The sequence below is a fragment of the Heterocephalus glaber genome, unplaced genomic scaffold (genome assembly GCF_053883595.1).
Source record: "Heterocephalus glaber isolate CG9 unplaced genomic scaffold, H.glaber_assembly_v1.0 deba00001688, whole genome shotgun sequence".
Classification (NCBI taxonomy): domain Eukaryota; kingdom Metazoa; phylum Chordata; class Mammalia; order Rodentia; family Bathyergidae; genus Heterocephalus; species Heterocephalus glaber.
Genome location: NW_028258413.1, coordinates 7,533,228 through 7,553,769, shown reverse-complemented (window position 1 = coordinate 7,553,769; position 20,542 = coordinate 7,533,228). Strand labels below are relative to the sequence as shown.

Genomic DNA, 20,542 nt, shown 5'->3' with positions numbered 1-20,542 from the left:
GCACCCCATAATGCTCCTGCATGGCCCCTCCCGGAGTGACCCCCATGGTGACCTCAATGTCCCTCCAGACTGTAACACGACCGTGCCCTTGTGGCAGATGTGAGCTGTCTTTGTTCTGCACTATTTTGCTAAGGCTGTCACGGGCACTCCTGGGCCTCGGGGCCTCACAGGGACACTGTTGGCATGGGTGGTGCCACCCTGCGGCTGACCAATGTGCTGGCAACTTTAGATCCCAAGCCAGACATCCAGTCCAAAAGCTCCCCTCCCGTACCTTTTCTTGTAATTTAACACTGGAAGTTTCTAAATCCATTTTCATATTCGACATTTCCTCCGTCTTCTCCGAAACAAGCCGTCGGAGCTCATCTGTGGTTTCCCGCTGCTCCTTCAGGCTCACGTGAGCGACTCTGAGCTCCTCCTGCCTCTGCAGCGCCTTGAAGGACAGTTGCAGCTCAGCTCTGGAGGGAGGGCCCTGGGCTGTGCGAGACACTGCCGCCTGCCTGTGCTTCTGCCCTGCAGGCTGCGGCCACCAGTGAGAGTGGCCCCTCGCCCTCACCCTCACCCACTCTCTTCTCCTGCTGGGGAGCGAATGCGCTGCACACACGCTGGCCAGCCTGTGGACCTCAGGGTTGCCCTGGCTTTCCGAGGGTACACCCAAACCTGCGTCTTTTCTTTCAGGGTCACATGGGATTTTGACACCGGCCTCCTTTTTACCCGGTTTCCTTCTGAGGAGCATTCAGACAGCTCCCTTTTATCACAAACTATTACAACACAGAGCCCTGGGGCGGATGTGTGTGTGAACGCCTGCATACATTCTTTATTCTAACCACTGAGGCGTAATAGCCATAAAGAAAATGCTGGCTACAGAACTGAAACTCCAACACCCACTCCGGGTCTCAGGGCCTAACGCTGCGTCACCTCTCCTCGCAGAAGGGCTCGTCACTGGCCTGCAGGGGGGGAGAGAACAGCTCACCTCGGCTTCTGTCCTCCGCAGCCTCTCCCGCAGCTGCTCCCCTTCCTCTCTCAGGGTTTCCTCCACACCTCTCAGGCTCTCGTTTTCCTCAGTGAGAAACTGCACCTCCTCAAGGTTTTCTTCAAGCTTCTGCGTCAGTCTTAATCTCTCCCCCTCTATGCTCTCCAGAGTTGCATTCTGAGCTTCGAATTGCTTCTTCAATTGCTCCATTTGAAACACAGTTTCCTTGAGATTATTTTCTACCTGAAGAAGCTGATGTTGTTTCTTCTCATGTTCTTGGGCCTTGGGATACGACAAAGAATAGTTCCAAAATTGAATAGGCAAATCTTCACTTGTCTTTGGTTTTAGGCTAATTACCACCCGGTTTCATTACACAAAACGCCCGATCCAAATCCCCAGTTCCTCAGATGACAACTTCAAAAGATACCTGTGCTTTTAAGGCTGTGTCTGTGCTTTGTAAGTCCGCTCGCATATTTGACACCTCATCTGTCTTCTCAGAAACAACCCCTCTGAGTTCATCAATAGTTTCTTGCTGCTCTTTCAGACACAGGTGAGCAATTCTGACCTTCTCCTGTGTTTCCAGGTCCTTTATTAGAGAAAGAAAAATAATTCTACATTGAGAGTGACACAATTCAAACAGTACAGAGAGGTTCAGAGCGAAAGCCCCAAGTCCCCCATCTGAGAACTCCCGGTCCTGCCTTGCCAAGCTCCTGCTGGATGTGGACTTTGACGTTACTTCCTGCGCTGCAGCTGAGCCTTCCCACGCAGGACACCCACCACGGCTCTGCAGTAGCGCCTCACTCCTGACCCGCAGTGCGGTAGCCCATGACCTGAATGTGCTCTCCCAGGACCCAGTCCCCTACTAATGGGCACTTCTGATTTTCCCTACTTGTTTGCTTTACTTTACGACTGCGACTTGCTCCACTGACTATCCTACAGCTATCTTTGCACCATCCTGCAAACAGGTTAGAATACAGAGCTATAGCAGGACTTTCCGGGCCAATGCTACCTTCCCCACAGCCCTTCCACCACTGGTCTTTCAGGACGAGACGCCGCATTACTGGACGGGGTGAGAGGCAACGCACTCTTGCTAGAGCTTCCTCCAGGTTTCCCGCGAGCCGCTCACTATCCACTGTGAGCGTCTCCTGCACACTCCTCAGGTTGTCTCTTTCTTGTGTGACTGCTCTCATTTCCTCAAGGTTTTCATGGAGCCTCTGAGCCAACTTCCTTTTCTCCATTTCTGTGTTTTCCAAAGTTGACCTCTGGGCCTCCAGCTGCTCCCTCAAGCGCTCCAACTCACGCCCAGCCTCCAGGGTCTCGCTGGTGGCTTTCACCCTGAGACACTGCTGTTCCTCCCCAAGTTCTCGGAGCTGAAAGCAAGTGAGGACACAGCAGGTTTTTAGGAAAAGAAGACTCCTAAACTGAAGGAAAATGGGGTTACGTGCTAGTCTAAGGCATGTACTGCTCTTTCATCAGGGACATGAGGAATACCACCGCCAGATGCCGTTCTCAACTTAACAAGCAAGGCCCACCCTGTGCTGAACTCAGCACTCAATCTGCTTGACAGCTCTGAACACCTGCTGCTCGCCCCATCTCCTCCCAAACACTCCTGGCACTGAGTTTCTCAGTGCTCAGTACGGTGAATGTCAGCAGTTTTCAGAATCTATTTCCTTTTTGATTAGAGGAAAATTAATAAAACTTCACTGTGGTCATCACGATCACATTTAACACTATATTCTTTCCATTTAACGCTATTTCCAGAAAATGCAGAAGAGGGAGCCTTACTTTAGCTGCCGTTTCGTTAAGGTTTTCTTTCAGTTGATCTCTCTCTGTCTGAAGGGCCTCCTGCAGCTTTTGCAGTTCATCTCTTTCCCTAATGATAATTTTTATTTCTTCTTGACTTTCTTCCAGTCTCTTACTTAACTCGAGCCGGTCTCTCTCTATACCCTGCAGGGTGGAATCTTTGGCTCTGAGAAGCTCCTTGAATTTTTCCAGTTCATGAATTTTTTCGTGCATCTCACTAATTTCCTTTACTCTAATAAGCTGTTCCTTTTTCTCATAAAGCTCTTGGATCTTAAAAATAACAATAAAAGAAGTTATTAGTTAAAAATATACATACACATATAGTTTAAGGAAAAATAAAAAAGTTTTTGAAAGTAATTTTGTATAGAAACAAGTCTTTCATTATTGTCCTCCAAGTCTGCTTCCACTGTTCCCCATCCTCAGTTTACCTTTGTCTGCAATGCCTCGCTGGCTGCTTCTAATTCCTTCTGAACACCTGCTATTTCAGTTTCCTTCTCCAAGAGATTCACCCTCAGCTCATCAATGGTTTCTTCTCGTTCTTTTAGGCAGCAATGAGCAACTCTAAGTTCTGCTTCCGTTTCCTGGTGCTTTGTTATTAGAGAAATCCCAAGAAATTTACAGAAGCATTATAATCATTACAGTATAACTAACTGCTTTTTGCAAATGTTTAATAGCATGAGCTTTTGTACACCAAGTATTTCTAAAAATGGAGAAAACAGAACCTACTTTCTCGCTGACTTCTCTGACGCGCGCTGTGAGTTGGTCACGCTCTGCCTGGAGCGCTTCCTGCCGCCTCTGCAGGTCGTCTCTCTCCTTAGCCAAGGATGACACTTGGCCTCGACTTTCCTCAAGTCTCTGGGACAACTGGCGCTTTTCCATTTCTGCTCTTAGTAGCATGGCGTCTTTGGCTTCGGGCTGCTCCTGCAGTTGCTCCACCTCACCCACTCCAGTGCTCTTGTCTTTTTCTCCCACATGGAAGGGCTGCTCTTGTTTGTCTTGAGCCTCCTGGATCTTAAGGGAATCATAAAACACACAGTTGGTGGCCAGAGATACCGCACTTTAGGGGGCAGAAATGGGTTCTTTCTGCAACAGCCACGGTGGGTGGGCAGCCCCTTCCCAAGAACTCTCTCAGGGCCATTCCTCCACTCGCCAGCATCCCACAAGTTTCTGTGAACGCTCACTGCGTGGTCAACGCCTTATCAGAAGCTGGAGATAAAACAGAGAGACTTACCTGACTTCTGCCTTTTTGAGATTACACCTTAGGGGAAAAGACTTTATCCCAACTCCCACCAAGCAGAGGGCTCACTGGGGCTCCGGTGTCTCATGTACCCGTTGTGAACGAGCACGGAGGGCTTCTGAGGGGACAGAGGTGCAGTGAGGTCTGCAGAGGGGCATGTGGGTCACAGAGGGTATGTGTGGGCAGACAGCAGGGCACGAGACCAGAGCCCCAGCAACCCTGTGGCAGGGCAGAGTGGGCCAGAGCACAGTGAGCAGCAGTGGACAGGGACGGCAGCCCCTATGGGCAGGTGGGGACGCCAGAACTGATTCTGAGAGAAACAGTAGGATATTTAAGGAGTCATGAAGTCAGCTGGACCCCAAGTGGGAATGGATGAGAGAATGAGTGTGGAGAGACAACCAGGAGGCCATGGTGGGAGGCAGAAGGAAGTCATGGCGACTGTGGACTGTGGAGGCTGTGGAGAGAGAAAGGCAGCAGGACTTGCACACATGCACATACTAGAATCAAGGTTTGGTGAGTGGAAGTCAGAGTGGCAATGGGGATGGTTGCACCAGCTGGGACAACACTTGCGGGGACAAAGTGTTGTGTGCAATGTTGGAGGAAAAGGTTTAAAGGGAAGAAATTATTCATTTTTGGCACTCCTCTTTCTTATAATTCTGTTTAGCTTCTTCTAAATCATTTTGGAATATTTAAGAAAACAGTTCTTGTTAAGGCTTGTGTCTAGATGTCCCTCCAAAGCCTCATGGAGTCACTGGGGCTTTTCAGAGGTGGCTGGATCTAGTATATGTGCTGCCGAAGCAAGCACAGGTGGCTGGATCTAGAGTGTGTGATGATGGATCAAGGGTGTGTGACTACTTTATTAGTCCACTGATTGGTTTGGCATAGTTCTGAGTGTGGATAACGAGAAGGCCCACCATGGGTGTGCGTGCTAACTGCCCTAAGGGCGTGTAGCCTGGATAGGTGTTGCTTGCTGCTTTGCTACTATGATGCTTGCTGCCTTCTGCCCACCATGAACTGTTTCTCCTCTGCCATGCCACCATGCCTTGGGGCCAGCTGATTATGGACTGAAACCTCTAGAAACTGTGAGAAAAAATAAACCTTTCCTCCTTTAACTTGGATGTTGGGTATTTTGTCTCAGTAACAAAAATAGTTAACTAAGACAGCTGTCTTCTCTGAAACATTTTCTCTTAGCTTAAATAGTTTTCTAGTATTCACAGCATTTTTTGTTTTGTTTTACTGCACTAGGGACGGAAGCCAGGGCGCCACACATTCCAGGCAAATGCTCTAATACTGGGCCATGTCCTCGGTCCTTCATGAGCATTTTATTGTTTCCAGTCACCTCATGATTAAGATAGCTAAAACTGACAGCCACATTTTAACTCAACACCAACACCCCTTTTCTAAAGACTTGATTCTGATAAAATACTAATTAAGTGGGAGGAAAAGATGAAACTTACTTTAACTGAAGTTTCTCTGATGTATTCTTTCAGATGGTCTCGTTCAACTTCAAGAGCTTCTTTGACTATTTTAAGGTCATCCCTTTCCTGAGTGAGACATTTTATCTCTTCCTGGCTTTCCTGAAGTTCTTCCATCAGCCTGAGCCTTTCCGCCTCTGTCAGACCCTCGGCTGTGGACTGTTCCCCCAGCGGCTCCAGCCCCCTCACTGCGTCCTGAATCTCACCTCCTGCTTTCATGGTAGGAAATGGCTTCTGCTCCTCATGAGGTACTGGGACCTTGTGAAATTCATAAAGTACCAAGTTACTGCCTGGAAGGCACGATTGGAAGTTCTTAAGAGGAAAAGATCAGGACACTTCCCCCAGCAACCTAAGTGACCCTGAACCCTCAGGTCCTACTGGGGATCACACTCCCACTCAACTTCCTTTGATTCCTACTGAGGCTGTTAAGGACTTTTCTGTTACTTACATTCTGCTGTAACTTCCTCTTTTTGGCAGTCCCAGGGATTGAACCCAGGGCTCACTTACAAGATTAAAAAAACAGAGCCTACACTGGGAAAACAGAACAGCGTCTCACTGGTGCCCACAGTCTTGACGCTTGGCACAGAGTAGGCCCAGCTAGCCCTGCATTTCATTTTCTCCACAGCACTCATCATTATCTGCCTCAGTGCTCTGGTCGCCTTTCCATGAGGAACAGAAGGACCAGGCACTGTGGTCTCCTGGTTCCACTGCTGTGTGATAACCAGGGCTGTGCTCGCCACTGGCAGTTGGTGAACACTCACTTGATCCATGAGTGGACCAGAGCATAGTCACGGCTCAGCGCTCAGCTTTCCTTCCAAGGAAACAGCCAGGAAGAAAAAGACAAGAGGAGGAGAAGCCATACCTGCTCTTCCACTTCGGTAGTGGATTTCTCCAAGTCCTCCTGAGCATTTCCTATCTGAGCTTCCTTCTCAGCAATGCTGCTTCTGAGCTCAGCGATAGTTTTCTGGTGTTCTTTTAGATGCAGGTGGGCAACGCTGAGCTCCTCTTCTGTATGTCGGCCCTTCACCAGCAAGTGAGATTTAGAGAACAGAGTGAGAATGTTATCCTGACATTGCTCTCCCTTCCAACGGGCCCAGATTTTAAAGGAACATTCAACAGGCGAAGAAGGGTGTAACTTACTACAGCTTCAATTTTGCTTATGTATTCTTTAAGGTGATCTCTTTCTACTTCAAATGACTCCCGTAATTCCTTCAGATCATTTCTCTCTTTGGTTATAGATTTCATTTCCTCACAGTTTTCATGTAGTTTCTGAATCAGCTCAAGCCTCTCCATTTCCAAGTGTTCCAACCTGGATTCTTGGTTCTGTATCTCACTCTTTAGCTTCTCCATTTCATTCATCTTTTTCTGTATCTCACTCATCTCCTCTTGTGTATTAAGAAGCTGTTGTTGTTTTTCTTGGAGTTGTTCACTCTTAAGATGTACAATTTTTACAATTATCATTTTGGCTATATTTTCCCAAATTTTTATGTAAAATTATTAACTCAGCTCCATGTCCTGCCCCAACAGACAGTCAAGAAACATTAAAAAAGTAAACCAACCTTTTAGGCATGGTGTTTATCATTGGTTAAATTGTGTGCTACCCCACGTTCCGATAGTTGCAGATGTAATTAGGAAGGACCATCAAAAGAGACTAACTGATTAGGGCAAGCCCTCAAAGTGAGGACAGTGTATTTACAGGAAACAGAAAAGGACAGAGAGATGCCCAGATAAGAAGGTCACATGGAGATGGAGGCAGAGGTCAGAGTGGTGCCAGGAAACGCCAAGGGTAGCTGGGAGACACCAGCAGCCTGGAGGTGGCGAGGAAGGGCTCTCCCCTAAGCCTTCAGAGATCTCACTTCAGTTGTGCACTTCTAGGACCCCTACGCTTAGCTGAAACAGAAAGGTCTCTGTGTGTTTCAGAATCCCTCAGGCCGTAGTTTGCTGCAGGAGCTCAGGCCTTACACATGTGTTGTAACAGTGGCCCAGGAAGCTGCAGACATTTAGGACATGGTTCTCCTGGTTAAGTCTTATAGTGTAAAGGGTCACCGGCACATCTTAGTAGGTTTTGCTGACCAGTGTGTATCGCAAGTGCCCAGGACAGTGTCTGCTGATCAGTGCTGATACCTTTTGATTAGTTTAGAGGACACAGGGCCCGACTCACGTGTGGACTCTAGAATAATACAACCCTCACAAGGGACGTTAGCTAAGATCTCAGTACAAGTGAAGCTGTCTCAAATATCAGCAATGAGATCTGTTCATTTTAGGGATATATGCTCTCCCTGCATTTAGGATGATGGGAATGGAAAAAAGGTTTAGTCAGGAAAATGGCCAGGAAGACAGGTTTAAGAATTTACCTTTTCCTTTAGCTTTTCTTCAACTTCTGCTAGTCTCTCACAGGTCCTGGCAAGCTCTTCATCTTTCTTTATGGCATGGTTCTTTTCCTGTGCTACTATTTCTTGTTGCCTTTTAAGTTCATCTCCAAGAATTCTTAATTCTTCCTGATTTTCAATGGTCTGGAAATTTTTAAAAAGTTGAGATTAAAATATATAACATTAGCTTTTATATTTAAGAAAACAGGTTAAAAAGTCAGCATTTAACTCTGCCTGCAAATAAATAAATTAGGGCAGACTATATAGAAAAGGACTAAAGTAAAGAAAGCAAGTCTTTAGTCATACAGATGCCAAGAATCTACTTTTCATCTTTCTTTATTGCCCAGTTACTATCATGAGACTTAGAAATGGATTTATCATTCTGTCACAAGTGCCTAAACCTCATTTTGATGGCTAAACCAAGAGACAGCTGCTGAGATTCCAAAAACAGAAGATGAGACTGAAGTTAAGGGTTTTCCACATGCTGGGTGGCTTTGGTTTTAAGCACTGATCACAAGTAAGTCCAGAGCGGCAGTCACCCTGCTGGCATGACGCGGACCAATCTGTCACTAAAGCTCACACAGTGATGTTCTCAAGTATCAAGGGCACAGAAACATAAGCCAGAAATGGAGCCAAACAATTCATGTTTGCACACTTACTCCAGGGAAACATGGAAAAGACAACCAAAAAACAACCAAATTTACACCAGTAAAACAACCGAAAAACAATGTAATCCATGGCGGACTTCTCAAATTATTAATTTCAACCTGTAGTAATAATATATTGCCTTTAAATAGATACAAATTGAAACTAATGTAAAGATACTGGCAAAACCAACATTTGAAAGTAAAATTAAAAAATTAAAACAGGATAAATAACACTTTGGCATAAATGTAACAAAAATGTGTAAAAAGACCTGCACATTGAAAATCTACAACACATTACTGAGACAATAAATTACAGAAGTCATACAATAGCCAATAAGGATATGAAAATGTCAACATTTTGTTTTTCACTACAAAGGAAAAGTGAACGAAAACAATAAAGTCCATGTTCATCAGAAGAGCTGGAACTAAATGTACCAATAAAGATGAAGTGTTGGTGAGGGAGGGTGTGAAGTCCCAGAATTCTCTTAATTTGCTGATGGGGATGTGAAATGGTAAAACCAACTTGGAAATCAGTGTCGCAAACTCTCATCAAGTTCAACGCACACCTCCCTGTGACCTCGTAACTCCGTTAAGGGAGCCCACGGGCAGAGATGTTTGTCGAAAGCCATCAAACTGTCCATTTATTGCTAATCGATTACACCTCATAAAGTTGTTAAAAATCCCCAACAAAGTAGACAATGTACTGCCACGGATATACAGTGGCCAATCCTACCATTTCAATATTTTCCTTTAGATCAGTCTTCAACTGTTCTTTTTCTGCTGTAATACTTTCTAGCATTTGTTGGAATTCATTTTTCTCTTGTATTAAAGAACATATCTTCTTTTGTTGCTCAACTACCTCACTGTCCTTCATACCAGCAATCAGTGTTCCAGTTGTTTTGGCTTCCACATTCTGCTTTTCATCTATGCCAATCATCTAAAATAGAAATTAAAGAAGAATTTCTCAGGTACTTAACAACAACCACTTTAATACAGTATTGATAAAACAGCTAACACTTAGGTATCGTTGTGTGCCAGGTACTATTCTCATACCTCAGCACATTTTGTCTGTCCCCCCAGCCCTATGAGGGAGTGTCATCCCCATGTGCCTGGGGAGCAGTGTCGCTCCAGGGAGGGGAGGCTGCACGCCGAAAGTCACGCACCACCGCCTGTGTCCTTGACCAGTTCACAGACGAGAACAACCTGGGCAGCTGTGAATATTATAGTTATCTTCATGTATTGGTTAACCTGACTATGGATTCCAACTTACTTCAATCACACAGCTAAAAGATATATGCCCTTCCTTTCTACCCATGGTCTATAAATATTTCCTGAGATGCATACTGGCAGTGCTTTGCTTTCACTTCTGAGGAAGGAGCAGACGACTCTGGACTCTTATCACTTTATGTCCCCCCCTAGTGTCATCCCTACCCCCTCTTCCAACAAAGCTTCATCTTTCAGAGTGGCTGTACCTGTAAGAAGCTGGAGTTTTACAAGAGGACAAAAGGATTTTGAGAGAGACCTATCTCATTTTGTAACAGTATAATGTACTTTTGTTAATAGTTTTTCTATACTTAAGAAAAGCATGTCATAATAATTCATTAATCCATCAATGCACCATAAGCAAAGGTAACCTGACATACAGACTTTTGGCAAAGGAAAACGAAGATTGACATCATTCAGCCCATACTGAGCACACGTTTTTGAAAGTATTTATGATAATCTATAATCACGTTAGAAAGAAAAAAGGAAAACAAAGGAAAGAAATCATCCAAAAAAGTCATCAACTTCACAAAGTCACTGTTAGAACATATTTCCTTCCATTAAGGTTTTTATAAACACGAGCTGTTCTACTTGGTTTACACAGGTATGATGTTTCTAGGCCCTGCCTTTTCCACTTAGATCATCCATGTTTCCTCATGCTGCTGAGGAATCTTCAAATCATGACCTTTAGTAGCTGCTTAGTTCTCCATGGAGGACACAGATAAACCAGATTGTACTTCACTCTGCTTTTACCGAATGGAATATGTGTGAGCACAGAGCTAACTCCACAATACACTAATTCAAGCTGACTGGTCTGTCGGATTTTACAATTCAGAATCTTGCATCTTTACTCCTAAGACATTATATAAAAATACAAAGTAGACTGAAATTCTTTTCTGTACTGATACCCAAGGTACACTACAAATCTGAACTTAGAGGTGTTATTTAATGGATACAGTTTCAGTTTTGCAAGATGAAAATAGTTCTGAAAATTGGTGGTAAAATAATATACTAGAACGTAACACTATTCAACTATAGACTTGTAAATTATTAAGGGGGTAAATTTTATGTTATAAGCATTTTACCACAAACTAAAGAAATATATATACTGTATACTCTTCAAACTCTGGATGTATGAAAGGTTTCTTTACTCATCTCCTATTAAAGGATATTTTAAAATTATAGTAGTTAGATTCTGGATTCAATGGTATAAGGTATAATAAAAATAAAAGATAGTACTTAAAAAATTCTGTTATACATATTTTAAAGGTATTCTGGGAAAGGAGAAAGCTACAGTAAATGAAACCTCTGTATAATCTTCCCCATATCGGACTGAACACTGAACTCTAAGCAACTTTAATATAGAAAATCTGACATAAAATTAATGTTTTAGCCATAATTAATAGTAGTCAATCTTTCTTGTTAGGATTCAGAAAGGCCTTTAAAGATACTCAAAATACATCAAGTCTCAGGAAATATTAAGTCTTCAAAGTCTGAATTAATACTTTTTTGCCCCTTTCTTTTCAAATTGATTGTCAGCAATTTTATTAGAGGTTTCTTTAAAGACATTAAGCTTGTAAAAGTGCTGCTTGTTACCACCGTGAATTAACAAAACCAAGACTACATGGTATTTTAAGTGTTTGGGGTTAAAGAGAAAGTTTATATAGAAATAAATACACGGAAAATCTGGAAATCAACACCCTTCACCTCTTGGTGAAATTCATGCTCAGTTTCTCTGACGTTTTCCTCTGCATGCAAATTCCTGGATGTCTCCTCGGAAAGTCTCCTTTTCAATGTGTTAATCATTTCCTGGTGCTGCCTCAGGGACTCCAGGGTGTTTCGCAGCTGTTCCTGCGTGTCTATGTTCTTCGTGGGGAAACACGAAATGATTTCCATTAGCATGGAAAGCACAGTCATTGTATAACTGCTTCCTGGTCACAAGTACCAAGCGATGGCTCCTGCGTGTGAGCACTGCGCCTTACCATGCTCACCGTGTCCTGGATGTCGCTGCAGAGCTGGTCCCGCTCGGCCTGCAGGCTGTCTCGGAGCTGGCTCAGGGCCTCCTTCTCCTGGCCCAGGCTTCTCACTGCCTCCAGGCTCTGCTGCAGCCTCTCGGTCACCAGCGTCTTCTGCTCTTCTGCAGCTCGCAGCTGGGCATCTCTCCTCTCCAGCTCTTCCTTCAGCTGTTCCACCTCACACACCCTTTCTTGGCCCTCGGCTGTTTTCTGCTGAAACTCCTGGGTGTTGTGAGAAAGCTTTAAAACAACAGACAGTAGGCGGGCATAGTAAAAGCGGAGCATTCTATGGATAAGTAAAATCAAACTCAAAGAGACAGAGCAGCACTTCCCAGAGAGCACTTGGCACCAACCTCAGTCTTCGCAGAGTCCAAGCTCAACCGAAGGTGTTCTGCTTCTTTAGAGAGGTCTCCCATTTCCTGATTCATTCTCTCATTCTCCTCATGGAGCGTTTTATATTTTTGCTCCAGTGCCATAGGAAGGATTTTGAAATCTTGAAATGCTCGCTCAGTGCTTTTGTAATTCAACTGGGCGGCGGCCAGGTCATCTTTAGTTTTCCCAATTTCTTCAAGTAAACCTTGAATGCTGCTCTCCTTCTGAGTTACTTCAGAACACAACCTGTCTTTTTCTGATGTTATCACAGAGAGCTCTTCTGACGTATCGCGTATCTGGAAGAGATTAAGATTTAGGGGTGTTAGCAATGTAGGATCTGCTGCAGTAATGTTCAGGAGAATGTGTTCCTCAGAGGGAAAGGAGTCACTTAAATTAAGAAAGAGCTGGCTGAGGAAAGGCAATGTCCATATTGTCCCCTAACATTTCCCACTTCACCTTCAATGTTTTTTTCCAATCTCTCTGGGTTGTAGTAAGGACTGCCTGGTACAGGAAGTCATGAAACAGTTGAGGTGCTGATTTCCTTACCATTCTAAAGGATTTTCTAACTGTATCCTGCAGCTGGCGTTTAGGGTTCTTGGAATTACTTATTTTATTTTTCTAAAGGCTTTGATTGCAGCTCAGACTTCCAAAAAGTTAAAGAATAATTTAAAAGGATAATGTTTAAAATTTAAAAAGCATTATTAAAAAATTAATCCATATCCAGTCTACATACAGTGAAATCACTGTGAAAAACAAGGGAAGAGGTAAATAGAGGAGAGCCAAGGAAAGAGAGTAATACACAAGGGGCCGCTGTCGTGAGCCTGAGAGGTGGATCTCCAGGGCTCAGCTACTAGTCTGTAACTGTTTTGGGGATAAAAGGTAGCACTTTACTTTTATGCTTCATCTTAGCTAAAAGGCTGAGAAGTGATAGCAGGTAGTTTTAAAAAGTAGTGTTATTGGGCCAGGGATTTAGTTCAGTGGTTCTGCTGCCTGCCTTGCAAGTACAGGGACCCCGATCCCCGGTACCAAAAAAGAAAAAGAAAAAAAAAAGGTAGTGTTATTTAAAAACAGTGTTTCTAAAGGTCTTTAGTACAATGTTGGCATGTGGTTAAGTACTACTCAGATTCTTGCCATTTTTCTTTCTTTTAGAAAGGATGAAGGAAGAAAAGGCTGGCAGGCTGCGGGCTTATGACATCCTTCATGCCTGACAGCCTGTATGGGCCCGAGAGCTCCTCCACGCCACCCTTCAGCTCTTTATTTATTTTTATTCAGCACAGTGACAGACGAGCAGAGAAAAGGTGAGGACCAAGAGCAGCCCCCCGTAAGGAGCACAGGAACACCAGCTGTGCGGGCCCTGCTGCCAGGCACACTGCTACATACCTTTGAAAGCCTCTTCCTTCCTTCCAGTGCATAAACACAAACCAGAGGAAACTATTCTCATTTCTACTGCTAACACTGAGTGAAACGTTTACAGTATCTCTCTTCTGCTTTGTAGACATAAACTGTATCAAAATACTTAAGGCAGTATTTCAAAGATTTTTATTCCAAAACTAGAGTTGACTGCTTAAAATTCTGCTCACCTCTTTCCTCAGCATTTCTACTTCAGAGGGCAGAGATTTCAGCTCTGACAGCGAACTGACTTGCTTCTGTAAAGCTTTGTTTTCTTTAACTTCTTTATTCAGTTCTTTCTGCAGATCTGTAATCCTCCTTTCCAATTCCAAATTGCAGAGCAAATCTAGGAAGCGTTTGGTAATTTAGAGAACAATGCTGGCAATGGGTAATCTAACTTTCAATAGCTCTTGGGCCAACCTTTTCAAAATCAGGACCAATGTATTTGAAAAATCATTTTAAGCTAGTATGAGTTGAACCTTATGGAAGTCTTTATAAACACTGGCACCAAATGATATTAAAATTGAACATTAAGTTATTGAAGAAAACAGCCTAGTGGAATTTTACTTATTATTAGACTATAGTTGTCAAATCATTTGGGTATGTTTTAAAGGAAGTCAGATTTGCAAAGAGATGTCTGAAATTATAAAATACCTTTTGGAAGTTTGCCATCTACAAGGGAGGTGAGTTTTGTTATCTCATTAAAGGCAGATTGTAATTCTTTCTCCAGATCAACTTGAATTTTCTTTTTTGCCTCCAACTGGCTTTGATATAACTGAGTATCAATTTCCATTTGTTTGCAAGAATTTGCAAGTTCTTTCTATTAAGAGAAACACTGAAAAGTCACAAAAATGTAATGATCATTCTAACAGCTTTGTTACAAACTTTTAAAACACTTCTTACCATTTTCTCTTTCAGTTCCAGATTTTCACTTCGAAGAAAGGCTGATTCTCTCTTGGCATCAAGGGCTACAGTCTCAGCATCAAAAAAAGACTGCCTCATTTGTTTTGGGTCTTCACTGTTTTCCTAGACAAATCACAAAAGGGAGTCAGTGAGATCCAATTTTAGGAGATTTGAGTACTTTAGAAACATTATTTCTACCTGCTCAAAAGGGGTAAAGGTATGCTAATGTTCACACAAATGAAAAGAAACCATGTTTTCCATAATGAAAATATAAAAGCAATGCACAGGGCTAGAGATGTCTATCAGTGATGCAGTGCTTGCCTATTGTGTGCCAGGTGGTCCTGGGCTCAATGCCTAGAACCACCAAAGCAAAACTCAAAACAAGAACAAATACCCCCCCCCTCCAATATCAATGTATGGAAATACTGTAAGAAACTAAAAGGGATAAACAGTTACTTGAATTATAATGAGAATACTTGATATCTATTAATGAATTTAACTCATGCTAATCTATTTATGATCTATATCTTATAGTTACTCATCAATTCCAATGCAAATGTTTACCTTAAGATCTTTAATATACACTTCTACAAGCATTTGTATGAAAGAACTGAAAATATGAGAAGCTTTTTGATTTATCTATTTTTCAGGACTGGGGAATGAACCCAGGGCCTATGCACTGAGCTATAGCTTCACCATCTTTTTATTTATTTTTTGTTTTTGCTACTGGGGATCGAACTAAGGACCTTGTGCTTGTGAGGCAGGCACGATGCAATTGAGCTAAATCCCTGGCCCAGCATCTTTTTATTTTTAATTTAAGAGACAAGGTCTTGCTAAGTTTCTGATGAATTGCTTACTTCTAATGGAAGCTTGTCCCTAACTTCCTTACATTTAATCAAAGAATGACACATTAAACTTCCTACGTGTATTTATTTGTAAAGTGGCAATGACTGGAACAGTCCCTTTGGCACAGGGCTGACAGATGAAATATGTATCACTGGCGACAACTACATACCGTGCAGTTGGCCCAGTGTAAGCACCCACGACCCCGGCAAACTAGAAATGCCAAAGGATGGCACAGGGAAGGGACCCTGATTTTTACCGATGAGAACGGCAAGGCCGATGGTGCTTTCTCTGCCTTCTGGGAGTCTATGTATTTCTGCAGGTTCTTAATCTGCGCTTCCTTTTCTCTGAGTAGTTCTACTTTGGAGCTTAGTTCATTCTAAAACAATCAAAGAAGAATGAAACAATTTAGTATTTGACTTGGATTTGACAGGATTAAAAAACATAATAGTTTAAACTGACAGTAAAATTCAAGTATTAATATTTAAAGAGTAATTCTTCTATTTTCTGTAGTCGCGTTCAATGTCATGTATGTTTTACAGTTCTCGTTAGCAACAGAAACAGCGACACGAATGCTCACCTCAAGGTCCTGGTTATACACTTCTGCGTGCTTAACTAAATTCTTTAGGTTGGAGATTTCGTGAATTAGTTGGACCTGTAAGAGCATGTGAACAGGCACCAGAAGAGGACGACAGTTAATAAAGCAAAGCTTCAGATTGCCCAACAGAGGTAGAGGGGTGAGAAGCTACCGCAACAGAGCACATCAGTATTCAAAATATAACAAACATGGTCCAGACCCACAGAGCCAGCGAACAGGGAGAGAACCTGGGCCTGACCCCGACACATTACATAATCTGCTTTATTAACTCCAATGCTATCATTAGCAAATTAGTAATCACCAATAGGAGCTAGTAAAGTGGTAATCAAAATTTCAAAGACACACTTTTAATAGGTTTTTGTTTGGGGTAAGTATAGAAACATGTTCATCCTACAAAATTTTTTGTTTTAGCACTGGGAATTAAACGAAGGGTCTTCATGATGAGCTATAACCCCGGCTTACCCCCACCCTTTTTAATTGAGACAAGATCTCACACTAAGTTGCCCAGGTTCGGTTTGACCAGACATCCTCCTGCCTCAGCCTCCCAGAGTGCTGGGATTACAGGCAAGTACCACCACACTTGGCTGAGATTATTTTATTATCATAAATCATTTATCTGGCTGTACACTGACATACTTTTTTAATGAGCTGTGATTTGGAATCTAGGTTTGGATTAGGGTTGTCTGATGTCTATAATATCACTGCTCAACCAAGCTACAAAGGTATGGGATTATCAACTATTACCTTGATTTATTCTACAGAAAATACTGGAAAGTTAATGCTATCATTTTATATTGTTCAACTATCTAAAGTAGAAAGGGATAAGTATTTCTATTAAAGTTTCCCTTCTCCCAAATTATCTGCATTAAATTTTTGAGTACCAGAAAGTTTTGTGTTCAAAACAAGTAAACTAGAATTGTCCAAGAAATATATTTGCCTTAGAATTATTTAAAGTTCAATTGGATGAGCACTTAAATAAAAGTAAATTCTAATGGAATGTAAGGGACTTAAGAAAATGGTATCTTGTCTAAGCAATATTTTCTGGATGCTTAACTACTTTGACTAGTTTTAGATTTCAGATTAGTGCTAGAGTTGACATCCCAATGTTAGGTCAGTGCTGAAAATAGAAATGTATGAGCCACACATGTAGTTTTTAGTTGGAATATTTAAATTGGCTCCATCTTTTTGGTTCCCTGGCTATTTTTAACTGTCATGTAGAAAAAGAAAAAAAATAAATCACATTTAGCATTGAGAACCAAATAATCTGCACCTCATCTGTTTTGATTCTCACAAATAAAATAGGATTAGCAACTGCTGTAGGTGAAAGTGTAAAGCCCAAATGACATGCTATTTAAGGATGTAAAATGTGTGAGAAGTGAGTATGATTTAAACATGATTAGATCAGCAGTTAATCCACTGTGACATGGTAGTAAAAATTTCACCTGTGATTTTCAGCGGATGAAACGAAGTATTAAACTTCATAAAACAAGCATTTAAACATTTCCAACTTATGGAAATTATAAAGTTAAACAAATCAAATTAAAAATAGGTGAATGGATTTTTCTTTTACTGCGAAGCCTTATTTATTATCCTTTACTTTTTATTCCTCTAAAATTTACTACTTAAGCATCCTGTCACTATCATCTCAACTGAAAATTATCTGTGATTTTTCATAAAACACTTATGGGGTTATGGAAAACCAGGGAAATGAACACCTGTCCCAAGACCATAATTTGACTTTTCGTCAAACTTTTCTCCAAAAATGTAGGTTTTTAAGCTCCAAAACCGGGCTTGCATTTGGGGACTTGTATCCAGGATACCATGGTCTAGGGCCACCTCCCTTTCAGGAAAGCCTTGTTTCACTGACTGAAGCCCACTCAGAAGCCCCTGAGAAGCAGCTTCGGTCACCCACACACAGGCGTGCTCTTTGTGGAGGGTTACAGATCGCTTTGCAAGTCTGGTAACAGCTGCGGATTCTCCTTCCGGATACATGAATATGTACTCAAAATTTCTGCAAAACAACTTCATGGTGTCTGTGGAGGCTAAAATACTCCACACTAGGGAGTTGCTGAAATCTGAGGGCAATCTGGAGTGCCTGCAGTCTAATGGTTTCATTCATTAACCGGTTTCTCTAGCTATTCCAACAACATTTTAACTACACAGGAATAGGTACACTTCCTAGAGAAAGAAATTCATTCATGCATGGCATCCATTAACATCCATATAGGTCTCAGCAGGGAGTGGCTTTTTCCTCAGGACAAGCCCAGCAGGTCCACTCAGCCCCCTCCCAGATGTTTTCAATTCCTTTTTCTGCCACTATATTCCCCAAAACACGACAGAAGCACAAGTGACTTAACTGTTTTAAAAACAATATAAACTAAATACTGTATTTCTTAGATTCTCTACATTGTGCACACATATAAAAAAAGTTAATCCTTAGTATCTCAATCTTAGAAATAAAAACCTTTCAGAGAATGGTATCTCTTTTCAATGTATGATTTAGTTTGATTTGACATCTCTATTTGTCTTACCTCTTGATCTTTTTCAGTTTTTCTTTCTAGAGCCTCAAATTCATCCAAGTCATTTTTTTCTTTTAATTTTAATCCCATTTCTTCATTTTCTCTTCTTAGTTGTTCATAGTCCAATACCAGATTATCATATTTAGCAAGAAGTGAGTTGAACTCACTTTCTAAGTTTTCCTATTATAAACAAAAACAAGTTTTTCAATCAGAGGGATTCAAACCACACCGTCTTTTCTTTAAATTAATAATGAATGTACCTTTGATATAAATAATAAGAGTGCCTCCACCTTCAGGGAAAGCCCCAGTGGGAAGGTAAATGTCTGCAGCCCACGTTACCACAAACCCTTCAGCGCCTCAGTGTTAAAGCTGATTATTTAATGATTCATGTGTTTGACTCCTATTTTATTTTTCAGATGACTCAATTCAGGAAGGAAGCAAAATACTATGTCTGCCCTCTCAGTCTCTAATGGGGTAAGTTTTACCATACCATTACGGGAAAGAGATTAAAAAAAAAAACCACATAACTTAAATTAGGAATTAAAAACAAAGACAACAAACTCCTAGAATATGACTCAGGGATATAAAAGCACTTTGCCTGTACTAACCAATGATAATGATTACCAGGAAGTATGATTGTATTACAAATAAAACAATGCTTTCTTTAATAAACAAGTGGACACAAGAATACGACTTGTCTTGAACATGGGCAATCTGGAGAGCAACCCTGGATGCTAACTACAGCAGGGCTCCCCACAGCACCCTTCTCTCTGGCTCTGCAGACTCTGCCATAAGCCCTCTGTCCCTGCAGCTCCTCACGTGTGGATGCGACTAACCTCAGAGAGAGAGAGTGTGGTCAGCCCTCAGTGGCCGCGCCAGTCCTTAAATGCAGGGCAACCCCCCCCCGCCCCCAGTTACCATTCCCTAAAGAATACAGTGTAGTAAGTAGTGCTTGGCACTTCCGCTGTGTTGGGGTAACCAGTAACCTAGTCTGAGTGTGCCGCAGGGTGGGCACGGGTTATGTGCAAATGTGAGTCACGCCTTTCACGTGGTGAGTGGGCATCTATGGGCCTGGGCATGTGGGGAGTTGCAGAGCCAGTGGGCAAAGGAGGCAATGGGACAACGAATGGTACACTGACTTTTATTTCTAGTATCATTCAGTGACATGATGCCTCTCTGATGCATCCATCACTCTTGGACTTATGCCTGGGTATACTGATGCTCTTAAATTAATCTTTTACCCCCAAGCAAACCAGGTAGAGACTAGGGTCTTCTGGTAAAGAACTAGCAGCAAATGTTTACCTATTGGTGCATGCCTGCCTTATAAACATTTTAGACTCTCTCTAAATGTCTTGTAGTTTTCACTAGACAAAAAGGTGAGGGAAATCTTCATTAGAACTCAAACTGCTATTAAGTCAGAACTAGAGAGGAGCTAAACAAAACCACAAAAACCAACATAAGATCACGTTCTATAAAATGTTACCTCATTTAGTAGCTTTGTTGCTGAATTCCACTCTATCTCAGTTAATGTATCAGGAGTATTGCAGAAGAAATCAGACTCCAAACAGAGAGCTACAATTAGGGGGAAAAGAAATGTGCACATTAACACATATAATGTTCCCTAAAAGTCAAATTAAACGTCATTAAAAAAAGTGATAGAGGTAATAAGCTCACGTTAGCATGTCCTCAGAGTGCCAAGAATACATGGCAACAGATGTGACAGTTCTGTGTGAATTAAGACAGCTGGCTGGGCTTAGTGATAAAACAAAAGATTTTTATCACCATAGAGGTAAAAAGGACAAATTCTGAATTTGAAAACTGATCACTGAGTAAATTTATATTTTGAAACAGATTTCTACATAAACGCCATCCTTTAAAGATGGGGCAAAGTTTAAGGCCTGTTATACGAATACTCTACTAATTTAAATGAATAATAATGAGAACAACAATAAACAAAAATATCTTTGCTCATGTATTTCAACTAGTGTATCATTCTTGGGAGATCTGGAAGTCACACAAAGTTTACTTTAAAAAAATTACTTATTTTTCAATTATAATCTCCATTGCAACCCTAAAATACATTTTATTCCAACATCTTTATCACAGTGAGTTACGCAGTTGTCTGTCCAGGGGCTCCCC

The 20,542-nt window shown here is 42.0% G+C and overlaps 1 protein-coding gene across 5 annotated transcripts in view; it reads right to left on the bottom strand.

Annotated features, from left to right (window-relative positions):
* Cenpe (centromere protein E) overlaps positions 1 to 20,542 on the bottom strand; it is a 55,939-nt gene that overhangs the window by 22,970 nt on the left and 12,427 nt on the right. For 2 of the 5 annotated variants that reach the window (XM_021245423.2, XM_013066079.3), the window contains exons 15-36: positions 19,887 to 19,975; positions 18,416 to 18,583; positions 15,867 to 15,941; positions 15,546 to 15,665; positions 14,444 to 14,566; positions 14,195 to 14,360; positions 13,732 to 13,886; positions 12,133 to 12,447; positions 11,747 to 12,019; positions 11,472 to 11,630; positions 9,235 to 9,438; positions 7,840 to 7,998; positions 6,626 to 6,916; positions 6,348 to 6,506; positions 5,468 to 5,743; positions 3,500 to 3,784; positions 3,202 to 3,360; positions 2,756 to 3,043; positions 2,056 to 2,340; positions 1,398 to 1,556; positions 971 to 1,252; positions 272 to 430 (exon numbers count right to left, since the gene is read on the bottom strand). In XM_021245423.2, coding sequence (XP_021101082.2) covers positions 272 to 430; positions 971 to 1,252; positions 1,398 to 1,556; positions 2,056 to 2,340; positions 2,756 to 3,043; positions 3,202 to 3,360; positions 3,500 to 3,784; positions 5,468 to 5,743; positions 6,348 to 6,506; positions 6,626 to 6,916; positions 7,840 to 7,998; positions 9,235 to 9,438; positions 11,472 to 11,630; positions 11,747 to 12,019; positions 12,133 to 12,447; positions 13,732 to 13,886; positions 14,195 to 14,360; positions 14,444 to 14,566; positions 15,546 to 15,665; positions 15,867 to 15,941; positions 18,416 to 18,583; positions 19,887 to 19,975 — 4,349 coding nt within the window. The remainder of the gene's footprint in view (positions 1 to 271; positions 431 to 970; positions 1,253 to 1,397; positions 1,557 to 2,055; positions 2,341 to 2,755; positions 3,044 to 3,201; positions 3,361 to 3,499; positions 3,785 to 5,467; positions 5,744 to 6,347; positions 6,507 to 6,625; positions 6,917 to 7,839; positions 7,999 to 9,234; positions 9,439 to 11,471; positions 11,631 to 11,746; positions 12,020 to 12,132; positions 12,448 to 13,731; positions 13,887 to 14,194; positions 14,361 to 14,443; positions 14,567 to 15,545; positions 15,666 to 15,866; positions 15,942 to 18,415; positions 18,584 to 19,886; positions 19,976 to 20,542) is intronic. The other 3 variants (XM_021245417.2, XM_021245416.2, XM_021245419.2) reach the window with 3 other exon arrangements.